Source organism: Balaenoptera ricei, chromosome 1 (assembly GCF_028023285.1).
Source record: "Balaenoptera ricei isolate mBalRic1 chromosome 1, mBalRic1.hap2, whole genome shotgun sequence".
Taxonomy (NCBI): domain Eukaryota; kingdom Metazoa; phylum Chordata; class Mammalia; order Artiodactyla; family Balaenopteridae; genus Balaenoptera; species Balaenoptera ricei.
In genome coordinates, this window is record NC_082639.1 from 25,482,259 (window position 1) to 25,508,516 (window position 26,258).

Here is a 26,258-nt window from a genome sequence, read left to right on the forward strand (position 1 = left end):
AAATAGACCAACGGAGAATGAAGAGGTCTGACCTTGAGCAGCAGCAGTAGGAAGAGAAAGATAACACTCCCTTTCCTGACCCTGAGTCCTAGAATTGGCTTTTTGAGTTGTTTCCCTCAGTGGGCCAGGTACACAACTAGAGGTGGCAATTTGTTATGACAGGACCTGGGCTTCCAAAAGATAGCTCCCTCTTGGGACCAGTGACTTGAAGACATAGCCTTCCTCTGTGTGTTGAGGTGGGGGACAGTAGGATCGGAATCCTATTATGCAAAAAGGGAGGTCTAATGTGTACCAGCCATAAGTTCCATGATTCAAAAGACACATGACGGGACTTCCCTGGTGGTCCAATAGTTAAGAATCCGCCTTCCAATGCAGGGGACGTGGGTTCGATCCCTGGTTGGGGAACTAGATCTTGCATGCCGCAACTAAGAAGTCCACATGCTGCAACTAAGAAACCCACATGCCCCAACTAAAGATCCCGCGTGCCGCAATTAAGGACCTGGCACAGCCAAAATAAATAAATATTAAAAAAAAAAAAAAAGACGCATGAACCTCAGAGCCTCAATTTCCTCATCTCTGAAAAGGGAGATCATATCCCTTTTTTTGTGTAACTCACAGATCTGTTCATTCGTTTGTTTATTCATTCAACAATTATTCATGGAGCACATACCACGTGCCAGATGCTGTGCTAGGTGCTGGAGATCAGTGATGAACACTATAGAACCGACTTGTGCCCTCAGAGAGCTTGCAGTAAGGATAAATGAAATAGCTCTGTCAACTATAAAGCACTGCACCGGTCTCATTATTTTTCTACTTTTTATCTCCCAATAAGATTGTAATCGGGTTTACTCTAGACTTCTTCATTTCCTTATCGCTATATCCTTGAGCAAGTCACTTCACCTTTCCAGATGACTCCTTATTCATATCCAGCTCAGGGTCTATGGGTGGTTTTAATTACAAAAGGAAGGAATACCTTTCTGGAAGAAAAAGTTTCTAGGGGAGGAGACCTCACTACAAAAAGGAAATAGCAGAAAAAGCTGAGAAATCCTAAGCACACTTAACTTTCTTTAGTAGGTATCCCTCCCAGTTTTTCTCCACCCACTCCTTTCATATTCCATCCTTATTCCCCGCCTTTAGTAGCTGCGGTCTCTTTAAATGCGGTCGTCGCTGTGAACTAGGCGGTGGGGCCGAAAGCGCGTTTCTTCCCGGGATTGAATGTTAAGTTTGTCCGTTTCGGGCTGCCGTCCTGCAGATCCGCCATATTGTCTGCTGAAGCTGCCGCCGAAGCTGCCGCCGCTGCCGCCGCCAAGTAGGAGCGAGCGGAGCCGCGATGGGTGAGTAAGGAAACCAGGCAATTGGGGACTCGGGCTGGGCAGTCTCGGGGCTTGGAGTCTGGCGAGAGCCTGTCTGCAGTCTGCAGAGGATGTCTGAATCGCCTCCAGATAGGTTTGAGGGGAGAAGCCAGGCCGGGAGCGCCGCTCAGGCCAGTTTGGGGCCAGGTTAGGGCCCAAGCGGGGAGCAGTCTTTGGGGGCTGGTTCCGGGAACACCTTGCCACTTCTGGAGCCCCCACGTGGTGGCCCTGGGCCGGATCGCACGCGTTCCCGGAGGTTAGAAAGGGGCTGACCCTCCGGTCTGGGCCGGGCTCCCGGGGGCAGGCCCGGGGGCCGGGCTCCCAGTGGCAGGCCCGGGAGGCGTTTAAGGCAACCCTCTCCAGGCGTGTGTCTGACCGACGCGCCTCTTAACTGGATTCACTGGTTCCCCTGAACTCAGGGAAATCCTCCCTACGTCGCAGAGAGAGTTCTCTGGCGAAGGGACGCCTGGCGAGCCAGCTCCAGGCCTGTAACCAGGGGCAGCCATGCCGAAGGCAGCCTGGGCCGCTGAAGGCCGGGAGAACTTCCCGAGCCGCGGCGGAAATGGGGTGGTTCGGTTGGGTTCAGAGTGACAGCCTTCGCAGTGGTAGAAAACCAGTGCCAAGATCTCGTAGTCATATATAGGTCGGGGGCTTTAGGTTTCTGGGCCTGGCCCTGGTTAGGAGAAAAGGAGCGACCTGTTGCTCTTTCTAAAGGGACTCCAGGTAGCAAGGCCTGTGCTCAGAGAGAATACGATGGCGAAGTCTTTGGACTTAGGGACAGAACCATCAGTGGTACTTCTTCTCCAGCAATGAGAACTACTAAATTTGCTAAGCTCTTCCTGTGTGCAGGCATCGCTCTGATTGCTTTACATGTCACGTTTTATTTCATATGCACAACCTGTTTATTGAGATAGATACTGCTGTTATCCCTATTTTACAGATAAGGAAACTGAAGCTTAGGGAGGTAAAGTAACTTACCCAAGGTCGCACAGTCAGTGACTTAAACCAGGTTGATCGCTCCAGAGCCCTAGTTTATAGCTGTTGTTCTTTATGGCCTGGCCCCAAGTGATTGGGCTGGAAAAGGGGGAAAGAAAGCTTTTAATCCTAGGCAGAGTTGTAAAGGTGTTTTGTATTTTTGCTCGTGGGCCCACTTTGAAATCTTTAATCTGAAAGAAACTGGAAAACTCCAAAGTGAATTGCTAACCCCAACTATTGTGGGTGTGTTGGGGGTGGGGATTGAGATTCTGGGATTGAGTTTTGTAAGAAACCTGATCCTGAGGAAACAAAAATTACTCCTTTGAGCTGCACGGCAATGACTTTAGAATCAGATCTGGTATTATAATCCTGCCTGCTACTTCCTAGCTCTCATCCGGAGAAGTCACTTAAATGTCAGATGCAGTGATGCATATGGAAAACATCCAGCACAGTCCACGATAAATGTTATTTTCCTTCCTTTCTGAGCCTTCCTTTCCTCATCTCTAGAAAGAGGGGAGGGGGCAGAGTTATCGAGGTGTTTGAGAATTAAATAAGATACCACAGTGTTTGGAGACTAGTAAGAGCTCTATAAATATCAGAACAGATTCTTTTCCACCTTCAATAATGTTTTCAGTAATGTTTGTTCCTTTCCTTTAAGCACTCTGGTTTCCAGAATCCTCCATTAAGACTGGTAGGCTTGTCTTTGTAGCTGCAACTTTATGTATCAATTAAAAATTTTAGGGGCTTTTATGTTATAGATTTTGTATTGGCCTTCAATTTCAGGAACACTGCTGCCTCAAAGGGAAGGGGCTAATATTTAGTTTATTAAGCCCAGTGAAATAAATTTGGCAGCGATTTACTCAGTTTTTACAGATGGGGAAGCCACCTCAGAGAATATAACACAGTTAGTTACGGCAAAGCCAGAAGTGAGATTCTTACCCATTTTGCTGCACATAAACCTCTAAGAAGACTTCAGGTGTGATTAAATTTAGTCCTTTTCTGGTAAACTTTGAAATGAAAGTACTTCAATAGAGCAACAGAACCTGACCAGGGTCCTGAAGGGGAGTTTTAGTCTAGAGTCAGGCAGCCTCCCCTCTTCTCTGCAGCTCCATTTCAGGTACCTCCCCGCCACCCCCATCCCACCTTGCACCTTGTCTTTCTGAACACCCGGCCATTGGGGTTTTTGTTCTGTGGGGGTTTTGTGTGTGGGTTGGTTATTTTTTGTTTTTTTCTCTGATCCTTATACTACAGGGGTGAAATGTATCCTTACATTTAATCCTAACATCAAATCCGAGATAATTTGGGTTATCCCCATTTATAAATGAGTAAACAGGCTTTGAGAAGATTAGGTGATTAAGTCCAAGGCTGGTGATCTAGGCCCTAGGGCTGGGGACACTAACATGGCCTGCATCACACCTCCGTGAATCTAGAACCTGCTGTGTTTCACTGCCTCTCAAGAGTACGCTCAGTCGAGCTCTGGCCTATATCCTATACTATTTCTCCTGTGCCAGACTTCACTAGCCTTAACAGACCTTTGCAGTGATTTCATTGCTCTTAGGAACCCTGTGGGGGTGAGGCTTGCAGCTCTGGAACTTACTTTTTCTAACCCTCCCTAGCAGAGACCACAGCCTCTCACGACTAAGTCTTGGCAGACATCGGTTGTTTTTATCACTGTTCCTGCCATCCTGCTAACCAGGAATCTGGCAGCACCTTCCCAGCCCCAGGGGGTATCTTGATTGATATAAACTAAACCAATCATTGTAATTCTATCTCCCTAGGCAGTGATTGATTTAGGTATGGGCATGTGATGCAGATTTTGGCTAATGAATGTGAAGGGAAGCCTGGAGGACTTCTGAAAAAGCCTTCCTTATTTGCCAAGTTTTATTCTGTTGTTTTTTGCCGGTTTATATTTTAACCCAGGTATCACCAAAGTGTGAGAGCTTCAAAAAAAGAGAGATGGGAAAGCTATAATAATAGCGAACACTTATATAGAACTTGCTATGTGCTAGGCAGTAAGTACTGTAATACTAATTCGTTTATTTCTCAGATTCTCACATTCTAGTTGAGAAAACTGAAGCACAGAGAGGTTCAGTAACTTAAGCAAGGTCAGAGCTAGTAAATAGAGGAAATACTCAGGTAGTATGGTTCTAATCAAAATATGGGCTATTAAGGGCAGTGTTCTGCCTCTGGAAAGGAAAGATCCCTTTTCTGACTCTGAAATTGCCATTAGCAATGCTGGGATCATGAGGCAGAATTTATAAATAAGAGCAGGCAGTTCTAAGGGTGAGGGTCGAGAAGACGGAAAGAATCTGATCTCTTCATGATGTTTTGGAACTGTGCTGTCACTGGGCTCTAGGATACTGAAAGCTGCTTCTGGTTTGCTGCAAGCAACAAAACCTTTCTGATAATGCCTCCAGGTCAGGAAGTAATTTAGCCCATTTCTTAGTTTCCCTCCAGCCTTGCCCACCCACCCCACAGTTCATAACAGCAACTTAGAGAACTACTAAACTAAGTGTCCCACAAGCATCAAACTCACTCCCCCTTCCTGGTGTACCTTTCCTACATTTTTGTTAATGGTGGGACCATTGGCCCAGACACTAGGGCATAAGATGGAAATCTTACCTATCTTTGGTTCCTTACTCTTTTCTTCCCTTCCTATATTGGCAGTTGTTGGATACTGTGATCCTGTTACTGATGTCTTCCCTAAATTGTTTTGTGTATGTTTTTCTCACAGCATAGTCCCACAAAGACTGTTAATTGTGTGGTCTTTAAACTTGCTGAGTCTCAGGCTCCTTGATGTGAAAATATGATAATACTATTTATTAATGTTGTTAGTGAAGTGTCAGTGAAGTACTAGATGTCAGAAAATATTGTAAATTGTAAAGGTGTTGTTATTTCAGGAGCCTTCTAAATCTGTTCTATAGCCTCCTTACCACGACCAATTCTGCTGCAGCAATGTTGCTAAAACACCCTTCTGGTCTTGTCACTCTTCTCCTTAGTTTAGGAACCTTCATGGACTCCTTATTGTCTACAGGATAAAATCATAACCCATAGGGTATGGTATTCAAGGCCTTCCTATTGACTTTACTAGTCTTATTCGATTTAATATTTATCCATATATCCTGCATTCCACTCAGACTACCTCCTTGGTATGTACTTCACCTTTCCTGGTAGAGAAAGTGACAAAAGCAATCCCTTCCCCACCCGTCTTTTCCTATGAAAATCTTGCCTCTTTTACAAGATTTAGTTTAAATGCTACCTCCCTCAGGGACCTTTCCCAAATATGTATGTTATGCCTTCCAAACTGGAAGTGAACTGTCCTTCTGAATTCTGTAGCACTTTGTTCTTGCCTTTCATATAGCTCTTTTCATATTTTATCTTGTGTTACAGTTATTTCATTCTGTAATACAATTAGAGCTTTGACCAATTGCTTAATCTCCAGAGATTCATTTTCCTTATCTCTTTTTTTTTTTTAATACTTTTTTTAAACTTTTTTTTTTTTTTTTGGCTGTGTTGGGTCTTCGTTTCTGTGCGAGGGCTTTCTCTAGTTGCGGCAAGCGGGGGCCACTCTTCATCGCGGTGTGCGGGCCTCTCACTATCGCGGCCTCTCTTGTTGCGGAGCACAAGCTCCAGACGCGCAGGCTCAGTAGTTGTGGCTCACGGGCCTAGTCGCTCCGCGGCATGTGGGATCTTCCCAGACCAGGGCTCGAACCCGTGTCCCCTGCATTGGCAGGCAGACTCTCAACCACTGCGCCACCAGGGAAGCCCCTCCTTATGTCTTAAGACAGGGGTGATAGCATCTGCCTCATAGGAGTGTTAGGGTGATTAAATGAGCTAATGCTTGTAAAGCGTTTTAGCATGGTGTTTAGCACGCAGTGAGTACTCAGTAAGTGAAAACTAATTGCTATTAGTCATACAGTGAGCAAATAAAGTACTTAGTATGTGTCAGGCCCTGTGCTAAATATAAAAGATAAATCAATTTGTCTTTTAGGGGAAGACAGAAACATATTATGAATACTTGTCAGAAACATTTTTAGGGATTAGGCAGGCAACTGTTATTTGTTAATTTCAGCAACTGTTTATTGAATGCCTACTGTGTGCCAGCTGCTGTTCTAGGCCCTGAAAATACAGCAGTGAACAAAACAGACAAAAATATTTTTTTTTTAGTGAAATCCTAGAGCTTAAATTCTAATGGGTAATCGAGTAAAATCAACCAAATGGAGACTGGCGGGCCAACTAGAGTCCCATGCAATCTGATGAGGTCCAGCCAGTTGTTGCCAGGACAGAATGTAGGTCTAGTGTTGCCTTACTGCATAATTTCGCATCCCTTTCCACAATCCCTCTCCCCCTTGAGGTTGGAAATCTGAATTTTCATATGATTTCATAACAGATTAAAAATTTTTAGATGTTACAAGTTAACTTTTAAAATCTAAACACATTTTGGGAATTCCTTGGCAGTCCGGTGGTTAGGACTCTGTGCTTCCATTGCAGGGGGCATGGGTTCGATCCCTGGTCGGGGAACTAAGATCCCACAAGCCCTGAGGCAAGGCCAAAAAATATATACACCGTATATATTGTAAAAGGATGAAGACAAGTGTTTTTAAATGTCTTGCTGATCATGATAGCCTTGTGTATTCAGTAAGTATTATTTTTAAGCATACTATACATTCAGAGTAAGGTGCATGAGAGAGTGTAAGTCCATAATTTAAATAATCTTCTAGATAATTTTAAATCTTTGGCTGACTTAGATCTGATTAGCTGGTCATTATGTTATTTTGTTTTGTTTTATTGTGATGTGGCAGGTGAAATTCTGGTACTTAGGAGCTTTTACTTCCAGAGACATCAGCTCTGCTGTTCCTTTGTTCCTCTTCCTGCATTATTAACATTATCTTCCATTCAGTTTCTTGATAGGACTCTAAGCTGTTTATTTATTTTGTGAATGTTAATTTAGTTAAAACTAGCTGTCTTGTAAATCCACTTAACTAGGCACACAAACTACAGTGTTGTGCAGTATGATAAATGTGAATGAACTAGTGTCTTCACCTGCTTGGTATAACTCCCAGTCTTCCTTCAGGAAAACTTGGCCACCTGACCAACAGATAAAAGTTGCCAGTATTAATAGGCTAATGCATAATAAAGGTAAACCTTACTTATATATATATGTAACATTCGTATATATTATTTATATATATATGTAACATTTGTATGTGTTATTTATATACATATATATGTGTTAGTTACAACATATGTATATGTTTTTCTTCCTATGTCCCAGTTGATTTTGTACCGCATACTTCGGAGACCATTATAAAATGATAAATTTTTTTTTTTTTTTAATTTATTATTTATTTATTATTTTTATTTTTGGCTGTGTTGGGTCTTCGTTTCTGTGCGAGGGCTTCCTCCAGTTGCGGCAAGTGGGGGCCACTCTTCATCGCGGCGCGCGGGCCTCTCACTATCGCGGCCTCTCTTGTTGCGGAGCACAGGCTCCAGACGCGCAGGCTCAGTAGTTGTGGCTCACGGGCCCAGTTGCTCCGCGGCATGTGGGATCTTCCCAGACCAGGGCTCGAACCCGTGTCCCCTGCATTGGCAGGCAGATTCTCAACCACTGCGCCACCAGGGAAGCCCCTAAAATGATAAATATTTTGAGTGGGGCAGTCCGCAGTACTATGGATTTATATAATAAGGGGGTCCACCCCAGCGTAGGGGGATCAGGGAAGGCCTTTAAGCTAATGAGAGCTGATCTGTGGATAGTTGTCAGTGGCAGGGTGAAATGATTATTTCACAAGCAAAAGATTGGTAGGCTAGGTGGGTTGGTAGCATGGGGGGAATGATATTTGGACCTTATCCTGATAACAGTGAAATGCCATTGAAAGGTTTTAATCTCAGAAGTGACGTGATCAAATTTATTTATTTATATTACTTGACTGCTCTGGGGAGAATGAATTAGACTGTGATAACATTCCAACCAGGAAGTTCTTTTTTTTTTTTTTTTTTTTTAATAAATTAATTTTATTATTTATTTATTTATTTTTGGCTGCGTTGGGTCTTCGTTGCTGTGCGCGGGTTTCTCTAGTTGCAGCGAGTGGGGGCTACTCTTCGTTGTGGTGCGCGGGCTTCTCGTTGCAGTGGTTTCACTTGTTGCAGAACACGGGCTCTAGGCGCACGGGCTTCAGTAGTTGTGGCACGTGGGCTCATTAGTTGTGGCTCGCGGGCTCTAGAGCACAGGCTCAGTAGTTGTGGCGCACGGGCTTAGTTGCCCTGCAGCATGTGGGATCTTCCCAGACCAGGGCTTGAACCCATGTCCCCTGCCTTAGCAGGCGGATTCTTAACCACTGCGCCACCAGGGAAGTCCCAACCAGGAGGTTCTTGAAGTAGTTGGTTCTTAAGTAGTGTGGTAGTCCTAGCAAGAGATGTTGATGGAGATTGAGGTAGTAACAGTGGGGAATAAGAGTTAGGAATTTGAATTAGCAGGGCTTGGTTATTGGTTTCATCTGGAGGCTGAAAGTGGTTGGGGCAGGGTGGAATTAAGCATGACTCCTAGGCCTCTTGCCTTGAGCAGCAGAGTGGATAGTGATGCTTTTAACTGAGTTGAGTTTAAATTTGGACATTTTGAGATATCTCCGTGACCTCCAAGGGAAGGTGTCCAGAAAACAACTGGATAGAGAAGTCTGGGGCTCAAGTGTGGGGTCTGGGGATGGAGATAGAGGATTGATCATCTGTTTATATATGGTAACTAAGACCTTGGGAATCACTGATAGTGCCTATGAAAAATGTATATCATGGGAGATGGGCTGAAAAGAGAACCTCAAGTTTCATTAGCTTTAATGTGCAGGAAGAAGGGGATCAGCAGCCACAATTTGAAGAAAACAAGGAGTGACTGATGTCTCATAAAGCAACGGAAAAGAGTATTTCAAGAAGAAGGACATGGCTGTCAGGATTGAGTGCTGCCAAGAGGACCAGCAAAATAAGGATTGAAAAGGTCTATTGAATTTAGCATCTTGCACTTGATCAGTGTCTTACAAAAACAGTTTTGATAGCATGGAAGCAGATTGGAGTGGGCTAAGAAATAAGAGAGGCGAGACAAACTGTTTCAAGAAGTTTGGAATAAAGAGAAAAGGAACAGGTTAATGAGGCTCTTATAAAGTCTAGGCAAGAGATCATGAAGATCTGAGTTAGGGTAATGGCAGTAGGAATGGAGAAGAAGAGACAGAGACAGTCCAGAAATAGGAAATAAAGCTGACCATTACTAGTGATTGGATATGGGGATAAGGGGAAAGGAATTGTCAAGGGTGACGCCCAAGTTTCTGACTTGTACAGATCCCTAATCCCTTATATCATTGTTTCCTCAACCTTTCCATTCATTATCACCTTCCTAAGAAACCATTTTAGACATCTTTTTTCCCTAATGCATCCCTCCCATGAAATTTTAACATGCAGATATACTCTATATCTTTTTATGTACAGTAAGTATGTCTGTGCTTTATACATAAAATGAGTAAGCATAAAGCTTGCTTTTTATTCAGTGCAAGGTTAAGAGTGACTAAACAAGATTTTTAGGTTAAAAGTTAAATTAAAAAGCTATTTACATTTAACTAAGTTTTATAGCTATATTTGCTGAGTAACTTTTATTTACTTATATAAGTTGTAATGTATCAAATTGCATATGCAAACTGTTTCAATACTGTTTCACTGTATTTATAAATACAGAAACAGTGTAATCAGATTTTTAAAAATCATTTAAAGTTGTTCATTTTCCAGCAAAAACAAAACAATAGAAAAAAATCAGTTTCTTAAAATTATTTTTAGTAAACTTTTTAACTTTTGCCTGATACGAGAAAATAACTTTAGCTGCTAGATAGCTGTTCAGATATTGTTAACATTTTTCTTTTCGCACTTGGCATAATTAATTGGGACACATTTTAATTTGTAGAATTAAATAATAAAATGTAAATTTTAAATTTAATTATCAAAACCCATGTCACACACAAAAGCACTGAGGATCAAACATAAATAACATCCACAGGGCAAAACAGGCATGCTCAGGCCACCTCTTGTCATATGACTTCAAGATTCAGCCATCAGTCAAGAGAAAGTCCCCCAGTCATAGCTGTCTATTTGCCATAGCTTTGTAGTACAGTTCTTGCATACTTTTTGTCTGCCTTTTATGAAGTCAGTGTCAATGCTGCTCATGTAATACTCAAGAAAATCCAGCAAGAAAAATTAGATACTAGGGAATAAGTCTTTATTGATAAGGTTGAGCTTTGGAGGGCCACATACCATTGTAATATCTTAAGTTCTCCCCCTCCCCCATGAACCAGTTTCACCCTTTTGAGTGCATAACACCTCCAGCAGGGTCTGGGATAGAGCCCTGTATAGTCAAATAATACTAATATTTTCAGGCAAATCATTTGAATATTAATTGAGTGGGATTAATAAGGGCTATAAAGAGTCTCATGTTAATTTTGTTCAGGTTTTGTTGCTAAATGTATTTTGTGTTGTATATACTAAAAACCTTCTTATTTTCAGAGCTCTTTTGATTTCAGAATTCCAGATATGGGTTTGTGGATAATGAAATGTGTAAGGAATGTATGAGGAGCAGGTTTATGGAGATGATGACTTAAAAAAAAAATTTTTTTTTAAACCATTTGAGGTGCTTATGGAACATAGATAGAAGGAACCCCTTGAGTGTTAGATATGCACTGCAGATGTAGGTGTGAAAGTCATCAGCTTTTAAATCTTCCAAAGAAGCAATAATTGTAATGAGACGTGGTTAGAATTGCTTATCTTGGGGTGAGGTAAATGGTAGAGAACAGGCCCTTTCTTAAAACTCTGGCTTGGGACTTCCCTGGCGGTCCAGTGGTTACGACTCCATGTTTCCACTGCAGGGGGCACAGGTTTGATCCCTGTTTGGGGAACTAAGATCCTGCATGCCACACGGTGTGGCCTAAAAAAAAAAACAAAACAAAAAACTCTGGCTTATTGGTTCTTACAGCCTAGCTTTGGAGGGAATGAAGATGGAATAGAAGGATAAAGGTTAAGAGAAAGGAGCTACAGTGTTAGGAGAAAGGAAGAGGAAAGACCACCTGCTAATGGAGAGCAAGGAAATATAGTCATCCTCTTTGACTCTGACTTCTGGGAAATTGCCCTCATGGGGAATTGAAGCCTTTCAAAGTAGGTGCTGAGAAGAACAAGGAAATACCATTGATTCAGCATTTAGACCCTAGACACTTTCACGTTACCTCATCAATCATACTGGGCTATAAAGTTTATTATTCTCATTTTATAGGTAATGGAAGCAGAGACTCAAAATAGTGGGTAATTTGCCCATGGTTATTCAGTGGGGATTGGAACCAACTCACCTGACTCCCAAATCAGTGCTCTTTCTCACTACATCATATTGGAAGGAGCTGACAAGGTTTGAGGGGCAACATTGAGTGTCTGTCCATAGCATGTCTAATGAGGACAGAGAGGGTTCCCTTTGTGTGGCCTCTCAGTCTGGCTCTTCTTCCCCATATTGTCCTGGGCTCCTCAGAAGATTGCATCCCAAATCTAGCTCCTTCTTTTTGAATTAATATGTACAGGTTAGAGAAATCCTGCTTTTAATTTGTCACAAGGGCTGTTAGAAAAACCCTTTCTCCTATTACCAAAGGTTGAAATGAAGAGCCAGTCAGAGAGATTTGTGTAATTCGCCTACAGGCCATGCAGAACCCTCCTTGCCCGAAGACTGGGGATTGAGGGGCATAGTGCTGCACAGTAGGGGCCAGCAGTTCACTGTTACATCTCAGAGACATTTTGCTTGTGGGCCTTTGTATTTATACCTCTCTAACCAAACTGATCTTGTTCCTCAAACCAACCTTGGGCTTTCTGATCTCTAATCTTTGCTCCTGGTAAACTGCTGTCCCTCCCTACACCATTACCTTTAGAAATATTAACCATCTAGCCTTCAAAGACCACTCCAGAGCTCACCACACAGTAAAAATAGTTCTCACTTCCACTCTCTGACATCATTGCACACTTAGATTCATTATCTTTTTTGTTCTTGATGCTGCGAGACTAAACTCGGTTGTAAAGCTTCCTGAAGGCAGAAGCTTCTGCACAGTGCCTGGCACATACATTTTATTAAATGAATAATAAATCACTTGTCCATTTGAGTCAGTTTGGAGATAACAATTTGGATTTTTCTTTTCCCCTTGATTCCTTGAGCAGTGTGAGTGCTTGGGAGATATTCAGTGAATGTTTTTGCATTGACTGAAGTGGAAGGTAAGCGCTTTGGTTTTCCTACTTTAAGTGATTCATTTTAGTTCCTTGTAGCACCTAGTGGTAGTGGCAATGGGGTGTCCCTAGGAAGGTAAGAGCCTCCAGATTCTGCACAGTCTACAAGAGATATTTGGAATTTTTCTTTTGGAGAAATTTGACTGTAGCTATCCTGGGCCTCGCCTGTGTCTCTCACCACCCCTTACTTCCCCATTCCTAGGTCTGAGCATTGCATTTATATATAGATTCAAGGGCCAAAAGGACTAGTAAATCCTAGGAGAGAATTAGGATTAGAGAACTTGGACTATCAACTGTCTGGTTGATGCAGTACCTCAGTGTGCCATGCTTCACTTAGGCCTTGAGCTTTGAATATATAGTTGTGTGTACAGAAGATTGTTTTTCCCACATGATCTTTTAGCCAGACCTCCTGATTTATAGATTCAGCTTTGTTTCCTGGAGTGATCATTCTTCAGCCCAGTCCTGTGAGGATCTGCCAGAATATGAGCAGCCTTATTATGGCCCCATTATGGACTAATCCAGTTGTCCATAGAGAAGTTTCTCCCATTGTCTTGGTTATTGACAGTTCTGACAGGCTTACAAATAACACCCTGAGAACCTCATGCCGTCAGAACTGTTTCATATTGTTTCCTTGTTTGCAGTATTTCTTGGTCATAAAAAGCTCTGAGAGAAATTCCAGAAGTTTGAAAAACTATTACCAAACCGAATCCTACCTTACTAGCACAGCATTTTACTATTTACAAAGTGCTTTCATGTGTATTCTCATTTGATCTTCACTGTAACTCTGAGGTAGACAGGGCAAGGGTAGGAAAATTGAGATACAGATAAGTGACACCCAAGGCTGTACACTTGTTAAGTAGCAGACCAGAAATCAGATTGTCTGGCTTTGTAGCTCCTTTCACTGATACCACACTATTCCAGTGTGCCTGTTGATACTCTGTCCAGCACAGTGCCTTCGCTCAGCCTAAGTATTTCCTTTTTTTAAAAAATTAATTAATTTATTTATTTCTGGCTGTGTTGGGTCTTCGTTGTTGCGCGCGGGCTTCCTCTAGTTGCGGCGAGCAGGGGCTACTCTTCATAGCACTGGCTTCTCTTGTTGCGGAGCACGGACTCTAGGCGCACGGGCTTCAGTAGTTGTGGCACACGGGCTCAGTAGTTGTGGCTCGCGGGCTCTAGAGCGCAGGCTCAGGAGTCTTGGCGCACGGGCTTAGTTGCTCCGCGACATGTGGGATTGAACCCGTGTCCCCTGCATTGGCAGGCGAATTCTTAACCGCTGCACCACCAGGGAAGTCCCAGTGTTAAACTTTTTAAAAAGATTTTCAAACCCTGCACCAGAACAGGGAGGATTAACTCAAATGGTTGTTTTTGTTTTTCCTTTGAAGTGGCAAATAGCCTTCAAATGACTACCTAACTACTGCCAGTCCCTACAAAATTCTACTTCCATTCATATTTGTGTTGATACCTTCTTTTATTCATTCATTCATTCATTCATTTAGGCTCTGCCGGGTCATAGTTGTGGCACGCGGGATCTTAGTGGCAGCATGCGGACTCTTAGTTGCAGCATGCGGGATCTAGTTCCCCGACCAGGGATTGAACCCAGGCCCCCTGCGTTGGGAGTGCAGAGTCTTACCCACTGTACCACCAGGGAAGTTCCTGTGTTGGTATCTTCTGATATTTGTATTCCCTTTTCTTGGCAAGAACTGGACCACATGTCATTGACAGATTGAGTCAGGCAATGGTTAGGGTGGTAGAATCCAAGAAGAAACATTGACACACTTCTTCCAAGAAATAACAAAGGAGTCCCTTGCGGCTAGTATGCTGTTGAGTAGAGTATATGTAATAGAGAGAGCTTTGGCTTTAGTCAGAAGGATCTGGATTAGAGTCTTCAAAGATCTGGATTAGAGTCTTCCACTTATTAGCTGGGTCCTTCTGCAAGTTATGCCTCAATTTTCTCACCTCTAAAATGGGGGTTCTAGGGACTTCCCTGGTGGTGCGGTGGTTAAGAATCCGCCTGCCAGTGCAGGGGACACGGGTTCGAGTCCTGGTCCGGGAAGATCCCCCATGCTGCAGAGTGATTAAGCCCGTGCTCCACAACTACTGAGCCCATGTGCCTAGAGCCTGTGCTCCGCAACAAAGAGAAACCACCGCAGTGAGAAGTCCGTGCACTGCAATGAAGAGTAGCCCCCACTCGCCGCAACTAGAGAAAGCCCGCGCACAGCAACAAAGACCCAATGCAGCCATAAACAAACAAACAAACAAATAAATATTTACAAAAAAGAATTTATAAAAAATAAATAAAATGGGGGTTCTGTATGAGCTTAGACTTAAAAGCTAAGCAAATTGTTTCTAAATCATTACCAATCAAATTTGAATTTTCCCTGGGAACATACCCTCTGCAGAGATTAGAGATTGACTTTGGCATTTTTTGTTTGTTTTGTTTTTTTAGGCCGCACCCTGTGGCATTCGGGATCTTAGTTCCCCAACCAGGGATTAAACCCATGCCCCTGCTTTGGGAGTGTGAGTCTTAACCACTGGACCACCAGGGAAGTCCCTGACTGGCATTTTTGAAAGAGCTTTCAAAAGGCTTTTAGTAGATAAAAACTTTCCACCACGGCCAGAGACTTTGGAAAGCATTCTGGACTGGACTTGAGAAGACTGCTTCTTTTCACATCTAGCGGCAAGGACACAGATGTGTGATTTTTTTGGCAGGAGCATCATGATCCTTGCCTGCCTTGGTGCCTGACGGAGGTCTCCTAGCAGGACATGGAAATAAGTAACTTGACACAGGAAAGGAACTTATATACCACAAGAGTTTGTTAGTTTAGTAGATTGGTTCTATCATAAAAACTTTGAAGGCATCTCAATTAATGCTAAATTCATTAAGAAAGGACTTGTGTGAATCACTGGTTTATTTTGATTATCCTAATGTGCTATTGATATATATATTGCCTAAAAAGAATAAGTATGCATATGCAGAAGAATGAAGTTGGACTCCTGTCTTACATCATATATAAAAATTAACTTAGGGACTTCCCTGGTGGTCCAGTGGTTAAGACTCCTTGCTTCCACTGCAGGGGGTGCGGGTTCGATCCCTGGTTGGGGAAGTTCTGCATGCCGCGCGGTACAACCAAAAAATAAATAAAATAAAACAGTAAAAATAAAATTAAAAAAATTAACTTAGATCAAAAACTTAAATGTAAGGAGCTAAAACTATAAAACTTTTTTTTTTAAAATAAATTTATTTATTTATTTATTTTTGGCTGTGTTGGGTCTTCGTTGCGGTGTGCGGGCTTCTCATTGCGGTGTCCTCTCCCTCTGCGGAGCACGGGCTCTAGGCGCGTGGGCTTCAGTTGCTGTGGCATGTGGGCTCAGTAGTTGTGGCTCGCAGGCTCTAGAGCACAGGCTCAGTAGCTGTGGCGCACGGGCTTAGTTGCTCCGCGGCATGTGGGATCTTCCCAGACCAGGGCTCGAACCCTTGTCCCCTGCATTGGCAGGCGGATTCTTAACCACTGTGCCACTAGGGAAGTCCCTATAAAATTCTTTTAAGAAAACATAGGAGTAAATCTTCATGACCTTGGATTAGACAACAGTTTCTTAGATATGACACCAAAAGCACAAGCAGCCTCCCACACCCCAAAAAGAGATAAATTGGACTTAGTGAAAATTTAAAACTTTTGTGCTTCAAAGGACACCATCATGGATATTGAGAATTATGTAAGAGCTCACTCATATTGCTTTATTTTGGCTGACAGGTAGCTGACATGTCAAAATGCAAGTCAGTTTCAATAATTAAATGACTCTTGGGTTCTGCTGATCTGCATTCATCTTTCCCCATTTTCTATACAAATGTGTATATTCCTTTTCCAGATTTTTGGGTTTGATATTTTTTATTTTGTTGAATTTATTGTAAACCACTTCAGATCTTTTGGAAAACTGAAGTTTAAAAATGTTGAATAGAACATTTGAGAGTATGTATGTGCTGTGCACTGTGCTACACATTCTTGCTCTCAAAGAGTTAATGATCTAGAAGTGAGGTGATGAGTTGTGAACTAAAACAGGGCCATTGGAGGTTGTCAGTGGGAACCAGTTTGTAGTAACAGGTAAACAAAGATAAACACAGATAAAGTTGGACACCAAAGTGGTAAGGACAGATTTTAATCAGTAATATACTATTGCAATAGGGAAAAGTGTGAACTGATTTCAACTTTGTGCAGAGGTAACTGGGTGTTTTAAAGGAAGGATGAGGGAATGGAGGTGGGGGTGAGAGAGAGCTCAGTAAAGTCAGGGAAATGAAAAATTACAAAATGCAAGGAAGGAGGAGGTGGTCCACATGAAACCCAACTGGGTTTGCTACTGGGGCTTATTGAAGGTAGTCTCCTACCCTCCCACAGATCCTGGGAAACAGGAACCCTATATTCAGGTGTTGGCTGAAACAGTAAATTCACTTGGCAGCCTTGAGATTTTCTCAGTCAGGCACTTTAAGGGGGGCTAGGGTCATCTAGTGATGTGACCTTGAGCTGTTAGAAACTATGTTAGTGTTTTTTGTTCAAATCTTGATAGGCCAAGGTTGAACCTAGTTGAGAAAGGTCTCAGAGGAGCCTGGATAGAGTTTGGTTAAGGAGAGAATCTTTGGTATAGGTGAAGATCAGTTTGCCAACGTGTTGTCTTTGGGGAATAGAAAGTTCATGGCTTACTCTAAGACCAGGTGAATGGTAATGGCATTAACTCCTAACTAGGGAACCTAGGAGAAGAAACTGGTTTAAGGAGAGAGAAAGTGAGGTGGAGATAGCCAGTATGCATTTGGAAAAACACACAGGCAGAGGTTGTGACAACAGAGATTTGGTACTTAGTGTAAAAGTGGAGGTTGAAGCTAAGGGAGGTCACTTGGGAAAGGGGGCTGCTTCTGCTGAGGACCAGAAAGGTAGAATTTTGATACACACTGACATTGAGAGATTGGCGTTGGGAGAGGAACACAGTATGAAACCTGAGAAGGAGTGGTTAGAAAGGTGAGAGAACTGGGAGAGGGTGGTGCCTTCAGAATCATGGGTAGAGTTTCAAGAAGGCAAAAGTGATCATCAGTGGCAAATTAGAAAGTCAAATAGAATGAATACTGACAAGGTCACTGGATTTAGCTGTCTAAAATGTCTTTTTCTGAGCCATTTGTGTCCTGCAGTCTTTTTTTTTTTTTAAGTTTTTTATTTGTGTGTGTGTGTCCTTACAACAGAGCGTCTATTCAGTTTTCATACCAATTCTGGAGGAAACCTGTGCTTTCTGGGTTTCTAGGAAGAAATCTTTCTAAAATCTGCTTTTGGAAGTTCTGCTCCACTCCAGTCACAAGGAAGATTCCTTTGCTGTACATTTCTTCCCTTACCCTACACTTACTGGCAAACACTTGTTAAGCAACTTTTACAGCTACACCTTGTGTCTGGGACAGTGTAGGTGCTCAGTAAGTATTGAGTAGATATTTGAACAGTGATTCAGTCAACAAATATTTGTATATATCATAGATGCTGGGGATACAACAAAAGTTTTTTTGTTTGTTTTTTTTAACATCTTTATTGTAGTATAATTGCTTTACAATGGTGTGTTAGTTTCTGCTTTATAACAAAGTGAATCAGTTATACATATACATATGTTCCCATATCTCTTCCCACAACAAAAGTTTTTGTAGAACTTACACAGGAGGAGAACAGATACAGATTGTAAATAGTGTAACGAAGGAAATAAAACGGGTGTTCTGACAAAAATGGAGTAGCTTACTTTGGGTTAGTGTGACAGAGGAAGGACCTAGCAATTCTAAGAGCTAGGGAAGAGCATTGTGGACAGAAAGAAAACAGGAAATGTGAAGACTGTATCCGGAAACAGCTTGATAGTTTCCAAATACTGAGAGAGCCATTGTGACAGGAGCATATGATGACTGAGGGTAAAAAGTTGAATGAGATGAGATGAAGATATAGGCAGCGCCTTAAATTGTGAAGAAGATTTTACTTCTACATGGGAGCAGTGCTATGCTCTGATTTTGTTGTGTGGTGATGGATTGGGGGTGAGTTGTCGTAGTAACCAGGCAAGAGGTGATAGTGACTTGGATGGGGTGAGAGAGAGGTAAATACATTCAAGATACATTCAGGATTTGTCAATAGGTTAGATCAAAAAGGTGTGAGTAGGGAAGGAGTCATGGATGATGTTTTTTGTTTTTGTTTTTTTTTTTCATATAGTGTCTGAAACATTTATATTAACATATTTCCATACATATTTCCATACAAATACAAATATAAGATTTTTAGAAATTTCATGTAATGTCTGAAACATTTATATTAACATATTTCCATACAAATAACCCAATGAAAGTTTAGTATTAGTTGTTTTGTTTGTTTGTTTTTTTATACTGCCGGTTCTTATTAGGCATCAATTTTATACACATCAGTGTATACATGTCAATCCCAATCGCCCAATTCAGCACACCACCATCCCCACCCCACCGCAGTTTTCCCCCCTTGGTGTCCATATGTCCATTCTCTACATCTGTGTCTCAACTTCTGCCCTGCAAACCGGCTCATCTGTACCATTTTTCTAGGTTCCACATACATGCATTAATATACGATATTTGTTTTTCTCTTTCTGACTTACTTCACTCTGTATGACAGTCTCTAGATCCATCCACTTCTCAACAAATGACTCAATTTCGTTCCTTTTTATGGCTGAGTAATATTCCATTGTATATACGTACCACATCTCCTTTATCCATTCGTCTGTTGATGGGCATTTAGGTTGCTTCCATGACCTGGCTATTGTAAATAGTGCTGCAATGAACATTCGGGTGCATGTGTCTTTTTGAATTACGATTTTCTCTGGGTATATGCCCAGTAGTGGGATTGCTGGGTCATATGGTAATTCTATTTTTAGTTTTTTAAGGAACCTCCATATTGTTCTCCATAGTGGCTGTATCAATTTACATTCCCACCAACAGTGCAAGAGGGTTCCCTTTTCTCCACACCCTCTCCAGCATTTGTTGTTTGTAGATTTTCTGATGATGCCCATTCTAACAGGAGTGAGGAGATACCTCATTGTAGTTTTGATTTGCATTTCTCTAATAATTAGTGATGTTGAGCATCTTTTCATGTGCTTCGTGGCCGTCTGTATGTCTTCTTTGGAGAAATGTCTATTTAGGTCTTCTGCCCATTTTTGGATTGGGGTGTTTGTTTCTTTAATATTGAGCTGAATGAGCTGTTTATATATTTTGGAGATTAATCCTTTGTCCGTTGATTCGTTTGCAAATATTTTCTCCCATTCTGAGGGTTGTCTTTTCGTCTTGTTTATGGTTTCCTTTGCTGTGCAAAAGCTTTGAAGTTTCATTAGGTCCCATTTGTTTTTTTTTTGTTTTTATTTCCATTACTCTAGGAGGTGGATCAAAAAAGATCTTGCTGTGATTTATGTCAAAGAGTGTTCTTCCTATGTTTTCCTCTAAGAGTTTTATAGTGTCCAGTCTTATATTTAGGTCTCTAATCCATTTTGAGTTTATTTTTGTGTATGGTGTTAGGGAGTGTTCTAATTTCATTCTTTTACATGTAGCTGTCCAGTTTTCCCAGCACCACTTATTGAAGAGACTGTCTTTTCTCCATTTTATATCTTTGCCTCCTTTGTCATAGATTAGTTGACCATAGGTGCGTGGGTTAATCTCTGGGCTTTCTATCTTGTTCCATTGATCTATGTTTCTGTTTTTGTGCCAGTACCATATTGTCTTGATTACTGTAGCTTTGTAGTAGAGTCTGAAGTCAGGGAGTCTGATTCCTCCAGCTCCATTTTTTTGCCTCAAGACTGCTTTGGCTATTCGGGGTCTTTTGTGTCTCCATACAAATTTTAAGATGATTTGTTCTAGCTCCGTAAAAAATGCCATTGGTAATTTGATAGGGATTGCATTGAATCTGTAGACTGCTTTGGGTAGTATGCTCATTTTCACAATGTTGATTCTTCCAATCCAAGAACATGGTATATCTCTCCATCTGTTGGTATCATCTTTAATTTCTTTCATCAGTGTCTTATAGTTTTCTGCATACAGGTCTTTTGTCTCCTAGGTAGGTTTATTCCTAGGTATTTTATTCTTTTTGTTGCAGTGGTAAATGGGAGTGTTGCCATAATTTCTCTTTCAGATTTTTCATCATTAGTGTATAGGAATGCAAGAGATTTCTGTGCATTAATTTTGTATCCTGCAACTTTACCATATTCATTAATTAGCTCTAGCAGTTTTCTGGTGGCAGTTTTAGGATTCTCTATGTATAGTATCATGTCAAAGGATGATGTTTTTTTTTAACCTAGGATTTGGATTAAGTAACTTGTAAATGCTGTTGCTCTTGGTATTGCTGGGGTGGGGGGCGGGGGGAGGGTGTAAGAAATTAAGTTAGTTTTGGATAAGAAAGTGAAGATTTCCATAGGTAGTTGAATATATGAGTTTGGAACTCAAGAGAAAGGACTGGGCTGGGGACATAAATTTGGGAGTTACGGGAATGGATGAAATCACCTCGAGAGAGTGAAGATAGAAACCAGTATGTAGATAATAGGGAGGAGGAGCCATCAAGAGAGACTGAGAAGATTGGATGAAGTTGGCAGTGGTGCCAAGAAAACTGAGTGTTTCGAGAGAAGGGATTAGTAACTACTATTGAGGGGTTAAGAAAGAGGACAGAAATTTCTATCCATTAGATAAGGCAATGTGGAGGTTATCGGTGACCTTGATAAAAGCAGTTTCTTTGGAGTAGAAGGAATGGAAGTCAGATTTGAAGAGTTAGAGTGAAACAGAGCACACAGAGATTCAACAATATTAGCAATGCCTATTTTTTAAAGTTGGTTATTTCATTATGTTATTATATCTTACACATAAAATGTGTAATAGTCAAGAAACATGTCACATTAACTTTATGTGAATGGAGACTTAGGGTACATAGATGACTTTCAAGAAGAGAGATCTGATTACCATCAGATTTAGTATCATCTGGGCAGCCTGCCATTAGATGCCTTCTGATGTGATGTAGTATGAAGCGCAGAACATCACCTATATGTATTCTTGCCAAAAATGTATTATTAACCTGAATCTGTTCTAGTCTCTAGACCCAACTTCCGTTTTGCAGGAAACACACAGGATAGGGGTATAAATTAACGGCACAAAACTAGAACGTGGGGCATTCTTTAAGACATTAAGGCATTCTTCAGAGAGTCAATATCACAAGTAAATAAAAGGGGGGAAAGGAGGACAAGGACATTGTAGATTAAAAGTGACCAAATGTTGGAATAATGATGTAATTTTAAAAAACGTTTTTATTGTTTGGAGTTACATACTGAAAAATATATGTTGTTGGAATGATATGCCAGGAATTTGCTTAAATAATACAGGGTCTGTGGAAGCATAGATGAATGGCAGCTAGTTGATCATTGAATCTGAATGATTGTTGCATTGAGTTTCATTTTATTTACTATTCTGTCTACTTTTGTATATATTTGACATTTTTCATAATAAAATGTTAAATAGAAGGTTAAATACAGTGGGTGAAACTTGACTAGATTCTGATTTGGGCAAAAAAACTAGCTATAAAAGCCATTTTGAAGTAAGGAAATTTGCATATGGACTAGATAATAGATGTTTTGTTAATTTTCTTAGGTTTGAAATGGTATTGTAGTTATGTAAGAAGGTCCTTATTATGAGACAATTACTAAAGTAATTAGGGTGCAGTGCCAAGTCATGACATTTGCAACTTTAAGTGTTTAAATAATTCATAATAAAGAGGGTAGGTAGTCCTCTTTAATAAAAAAAAAACTATTTTTCTGCTGAAAAAATAGTTTTCCTATTCATTAGAACAGAAAAATAGGGCAGTAGCTTGGGAGGGCAGGTAGTCAATGAAAAGATTCAGTGTCTGGCTGATTCTCAGTATGAAGAATTGGTAGGTGGTGAGATTCCTGGAACTAGTCCTACAGTGCTGATTTTAGCTAACAAAGTTATAAATCAATAGTGTCAAATCTGTTGTATACCTGAAACTTTTATAATATTGTATATCAACTATACCTCAATTTAAAAAATTTTAAAATGTACCAAAATTTTGCCATCAACTTTGTATGCATTCACAGTAGTTATCTACCAGGTAGACCAACAAGAAGACAGGCAAAATTTAAGCCAGTCTTTGTTGTCATCTTTGATAAGAAACTCGGCCATGTAAGTTTTAGAAGAACATCATTGAAAATGATTGCATTTATTAGTCTCTGTATCTGTCACTTGTATATTGTGTGTTATCTTCCTACCCTTCCAATCCGAGCGTCATAGCTGGTTTCATCCACTTTGGAGGAATTTTGATTTAATTAATTCTGATGGTATAGGTGTTCACAGAGGGTCAGATATACTTCAGTTTTGTGGTTGGTTGGATTTGTGGTCTAGGGAGAGAACTCACTGCAAAAGAAAAACCTGTATTATGAGGTTGAATTCCTAAAAAGTCAGATATGGTGGGTGGAGGGGGAAATCTCTTAGGCAAACGTCTTTGGTACTAGTTTTTGTTTTTGTTTTAAGATTTATTTATTATTTATTGATTTATTGATTTTATTGATTTTTGGCTGCGTCAGGTCTTAGTTGTGGCATGTGGGATCTTCGTTGAGGCATGCGGGATCTTTCATTGCGGCTCATGGGCTCTTCGTTGTGGTGCACGGGCTTCTCTCTAGTTGTGGCATGCGGGTTTTCTCTCTCTAGTTGTGGTACGCAGGCTCCAGAGGGCCTGGGCTCTGTAGTTTGCAGCACGCGGGCTCTAGTTGAGGCACACGAGCTCAGTGGTGTGACGCGCGGGCTTAGTTGCCCCGCGGTATGTGGGATCGTAGTTCCCTGACCAGGGATCGAACCCAAGTCCCTTGCATTGCAAGGCGGATTCTTTACCGCTGGACCACCAGGGAAGTCCCAGTACTAGTTTTCAGTTGCTCCCAGTTCTTATGCACTAATTAGAAAATTGATTGCCAGTAACTGTTTGGTTTTTTTATGTTATTTCATTTTTTTTAACAAGATAAAAATTTAATGAAAATTAGTCAGTGGTCAGTAATTCTTAAGTTAAAATGACCGTGAGTAAATAGATCAAGATGGATAGAACCTAGTCTAAGGGCAGGAGCCAAATTGAATAGAATTATGTGTCTTATCAGAGGATAAAAAGAAGTAGTTCTCCGAGGTTGGATGAAAAGAGAAGGCCTATGGAATTACAGGGTCTAGATCTCAGTCCCAGCTTCACAACTTGATAGCTAAATGATCTTGTGCAAGTCACAGCACCTCTGAACCTGGTTCCCTAGCTGTTAAGTGGATATGCTCCTAATTGACTAATCTTTCTCATTGGTTGTTGTAGAGGTCAGCTAGATCTTGTGTATGAATACATTTTTTAAAAAGAGAGGCATGGTGCTGGGGTTTATGTAATTATTTAATTGTCCTCAAACCAAGGGCTGTTTAACAGCTGATTTCACCCTAGCCCTTGTTAAAATTAAATTTTGTCTGGCTGGCGCAATGTTATGAAAATTGAGTGTGAGCGCAATCCCTGTTGTTCTATTATAACTGTCCCATTAAAAATCATTAACTTCAGGACTTCCCTGGTGGTCCAGTGGTAAAGAATCCGCGTTACAATGCAGGGGACACGGGTTCAATCCCTGGTCAGGGAACTAAGATTCCACGTGCTGCAGGGCAACTAAGCCTGCACGCCACAACTACTGAGCTCGAGCACCTCAACTAGGGAGCCCGCGTGCCCTGGAGCCTGCGCGCCACAACTAGAGAAGAGGAAGCCCGCGCAGCACAACGAAGATCCCACGTGCTGCAACTAAGACCCGACGCAGCCCAAAATAAATTAAATAAATAAATAATAAATCTTAAAAAAAAAAAAAAAATCATTAACTTCTTGGGAATTCCCTGGCGGTCCAGTGGTTAGGACCCAGCGCTTTCATTCCCATGGCCCGGGTTCAATCCCTGGTTGGGGAACTAGGATCCCACAAGCAGTGAAGCACAGCCAAAACAAAAAAAAAACATTAACCTCTTTACCTTTTTTTTTTTTAACCTCTTTACCTTTTAAGGCATTTTGAGTTTGTGGTTAACTGAAATTCTGGAATGGGAGCAGATTTGTTTATTGGTAACAGAGCAGGCCCCAACCCAGAATTCTGATGGATTTGCTGTTGTGCTCCCTTTGGCAGCACATATATTGATGGATTTGCTGTTACCAATTGCTTCCCTTTTCAGGAAATGATAAGAACCTGGAGTTTGGGACCAACTAGATCAGGGTTGACTTATTAGCTTCTGGCTTGTCACTTAACCCCTGAGTCTCTTTTTTCTCGTCTGTAAAATGGATTCTCAGGATTGTTGTGAAGATTGGAGATTATATCTACACAGAGTTTGGCACATTATCAAACCTTACTAGGCTATAAGCTCTATATCCCAGTATACTCTTAGCTCTTCCTTTTTAATTAACTGGCATGTGGCCAGTGTTTTAACTCAGGAATCTTACACTGATGCATATTTGGTAGAGAATTCTTAGTGAGAAGCAAGAGAGGCCGGCTGAAAAAAGCCATTTCACTCTGGGAGGAATCAGGTTTCTTACATTCCTGAAGGAAGAGGCATTAAGTTTAGCTCATTTTCTGTGCCTGGGAAGGTACATTTTATTAGAAACTTGCCGTCTGCAAAGAGGAGCCCCCACTCAGTTTAGCACCAGGACAAGAGAATTTATTTGTTTGTTTGTTTGTTTATTTATTTGCCACATCGTGCGGCTTGTGGGATCTTAGTTCCCGGACCAGAGATTGAACCTGGGCCCTTGGCAGTGAAAGCATGGAGTCCTAACCACTGGACTGCCAGGGGATTCCCCTGAGAAATAATTTTAAAAGGCTGACTGACTGCTTCATAGTGTTAAATACAGACCATGAATGTAAGACTTTGGTTTGCAAAGTCCTAGAGCCAGCAGCTGTCGTAATATCATTCCCATCCCATACATAGGAAAGCTGGCTATATGTAGTATGCCTTTTTCTAAGAAAATGTGCATAATTTTTAAGATTTTATGAATCTTAAAATTTTAAACATACCATTGATTAAATGGAATACTGCAGTAATCTGGCTATTCCCTTAGTGTGTGACTTGAGACTCAGGTTATTCATCTGTCGATCAGGGCCTGTATTAATTTGCTAAGACTGCATAACAACGTACCACTGACTGGGTGGCTTAAACAACAAAAATTTATTCTCTCATAGTTCTGGAGGCTAGAAATCGAAGATCAAGATTTTAGCAGGGTTGGCTTCTTCTGAGACCTCTCTCTTTGGTTTACAAATGGCTGTTTTCACGTTCACATGGTGTTCTCCCTCTAAGTGCATCTGTATCTTAATCTTCTCTCATATGGGCACTCGTCATATTGGATTACGCCTTACTCCAGTATCCTCATTTAACTGTAATCATCTTTTTAAAGACGCTATCTCCAAATACAGTCACATTTTGGGGTATTAGGGTTTAAGACTTCAACATATGAATCGGTGGGGGATGGAGTACAATTCAGGCCATAACAGGGTCCGTACTTATTTTGTATTTTTATTGCTAGTCCCTTGGTTCTCAAAGCTTAGAAAATGCATGGCAACATTAGCCAGTTATTTCCTAGAAATGAGAGGTACAACTTCAGGGACCTATTC

The 26,258-nt window shown here is 41.3% G+C and overlaps 1 protein-coding gene across 3 annotated transcripts in view; it reads left to right on the top strand.

Moving 5' to 3' along the window:
- The first annotated feature begins 1,228 nt into the window (after positions 1-1,228).
- Positions 1,229-26,258, top strand: part of KPNA6 (karyopherin subunit alpha 6) — a 53,889-nt gene continuing 28,859 nt past the window's right edge. Inside the window, exons 1-2 of one of the 3 annotated variants that reach the window (XM_059917847.1) lie at positions 1,243-1,334; positions 9,163-9,309. Coding sequence is in view for 1 of the 3 variants with exons in the window: in XM_059917838.1 (XP_059773821.1) it covers positions 1,331-1,334 (4 nt within the window). In the remaining 2 variants the exon portion in view is untranslated. Of the gene's footprint in view, positions 1,335-9,149; positions 9,310-26,258 lie in introns of all 3 variants that reach the window. The other 2 variants (XM_059917855.1, XM_059917838.1) reach the window with 2 other exon arrangements.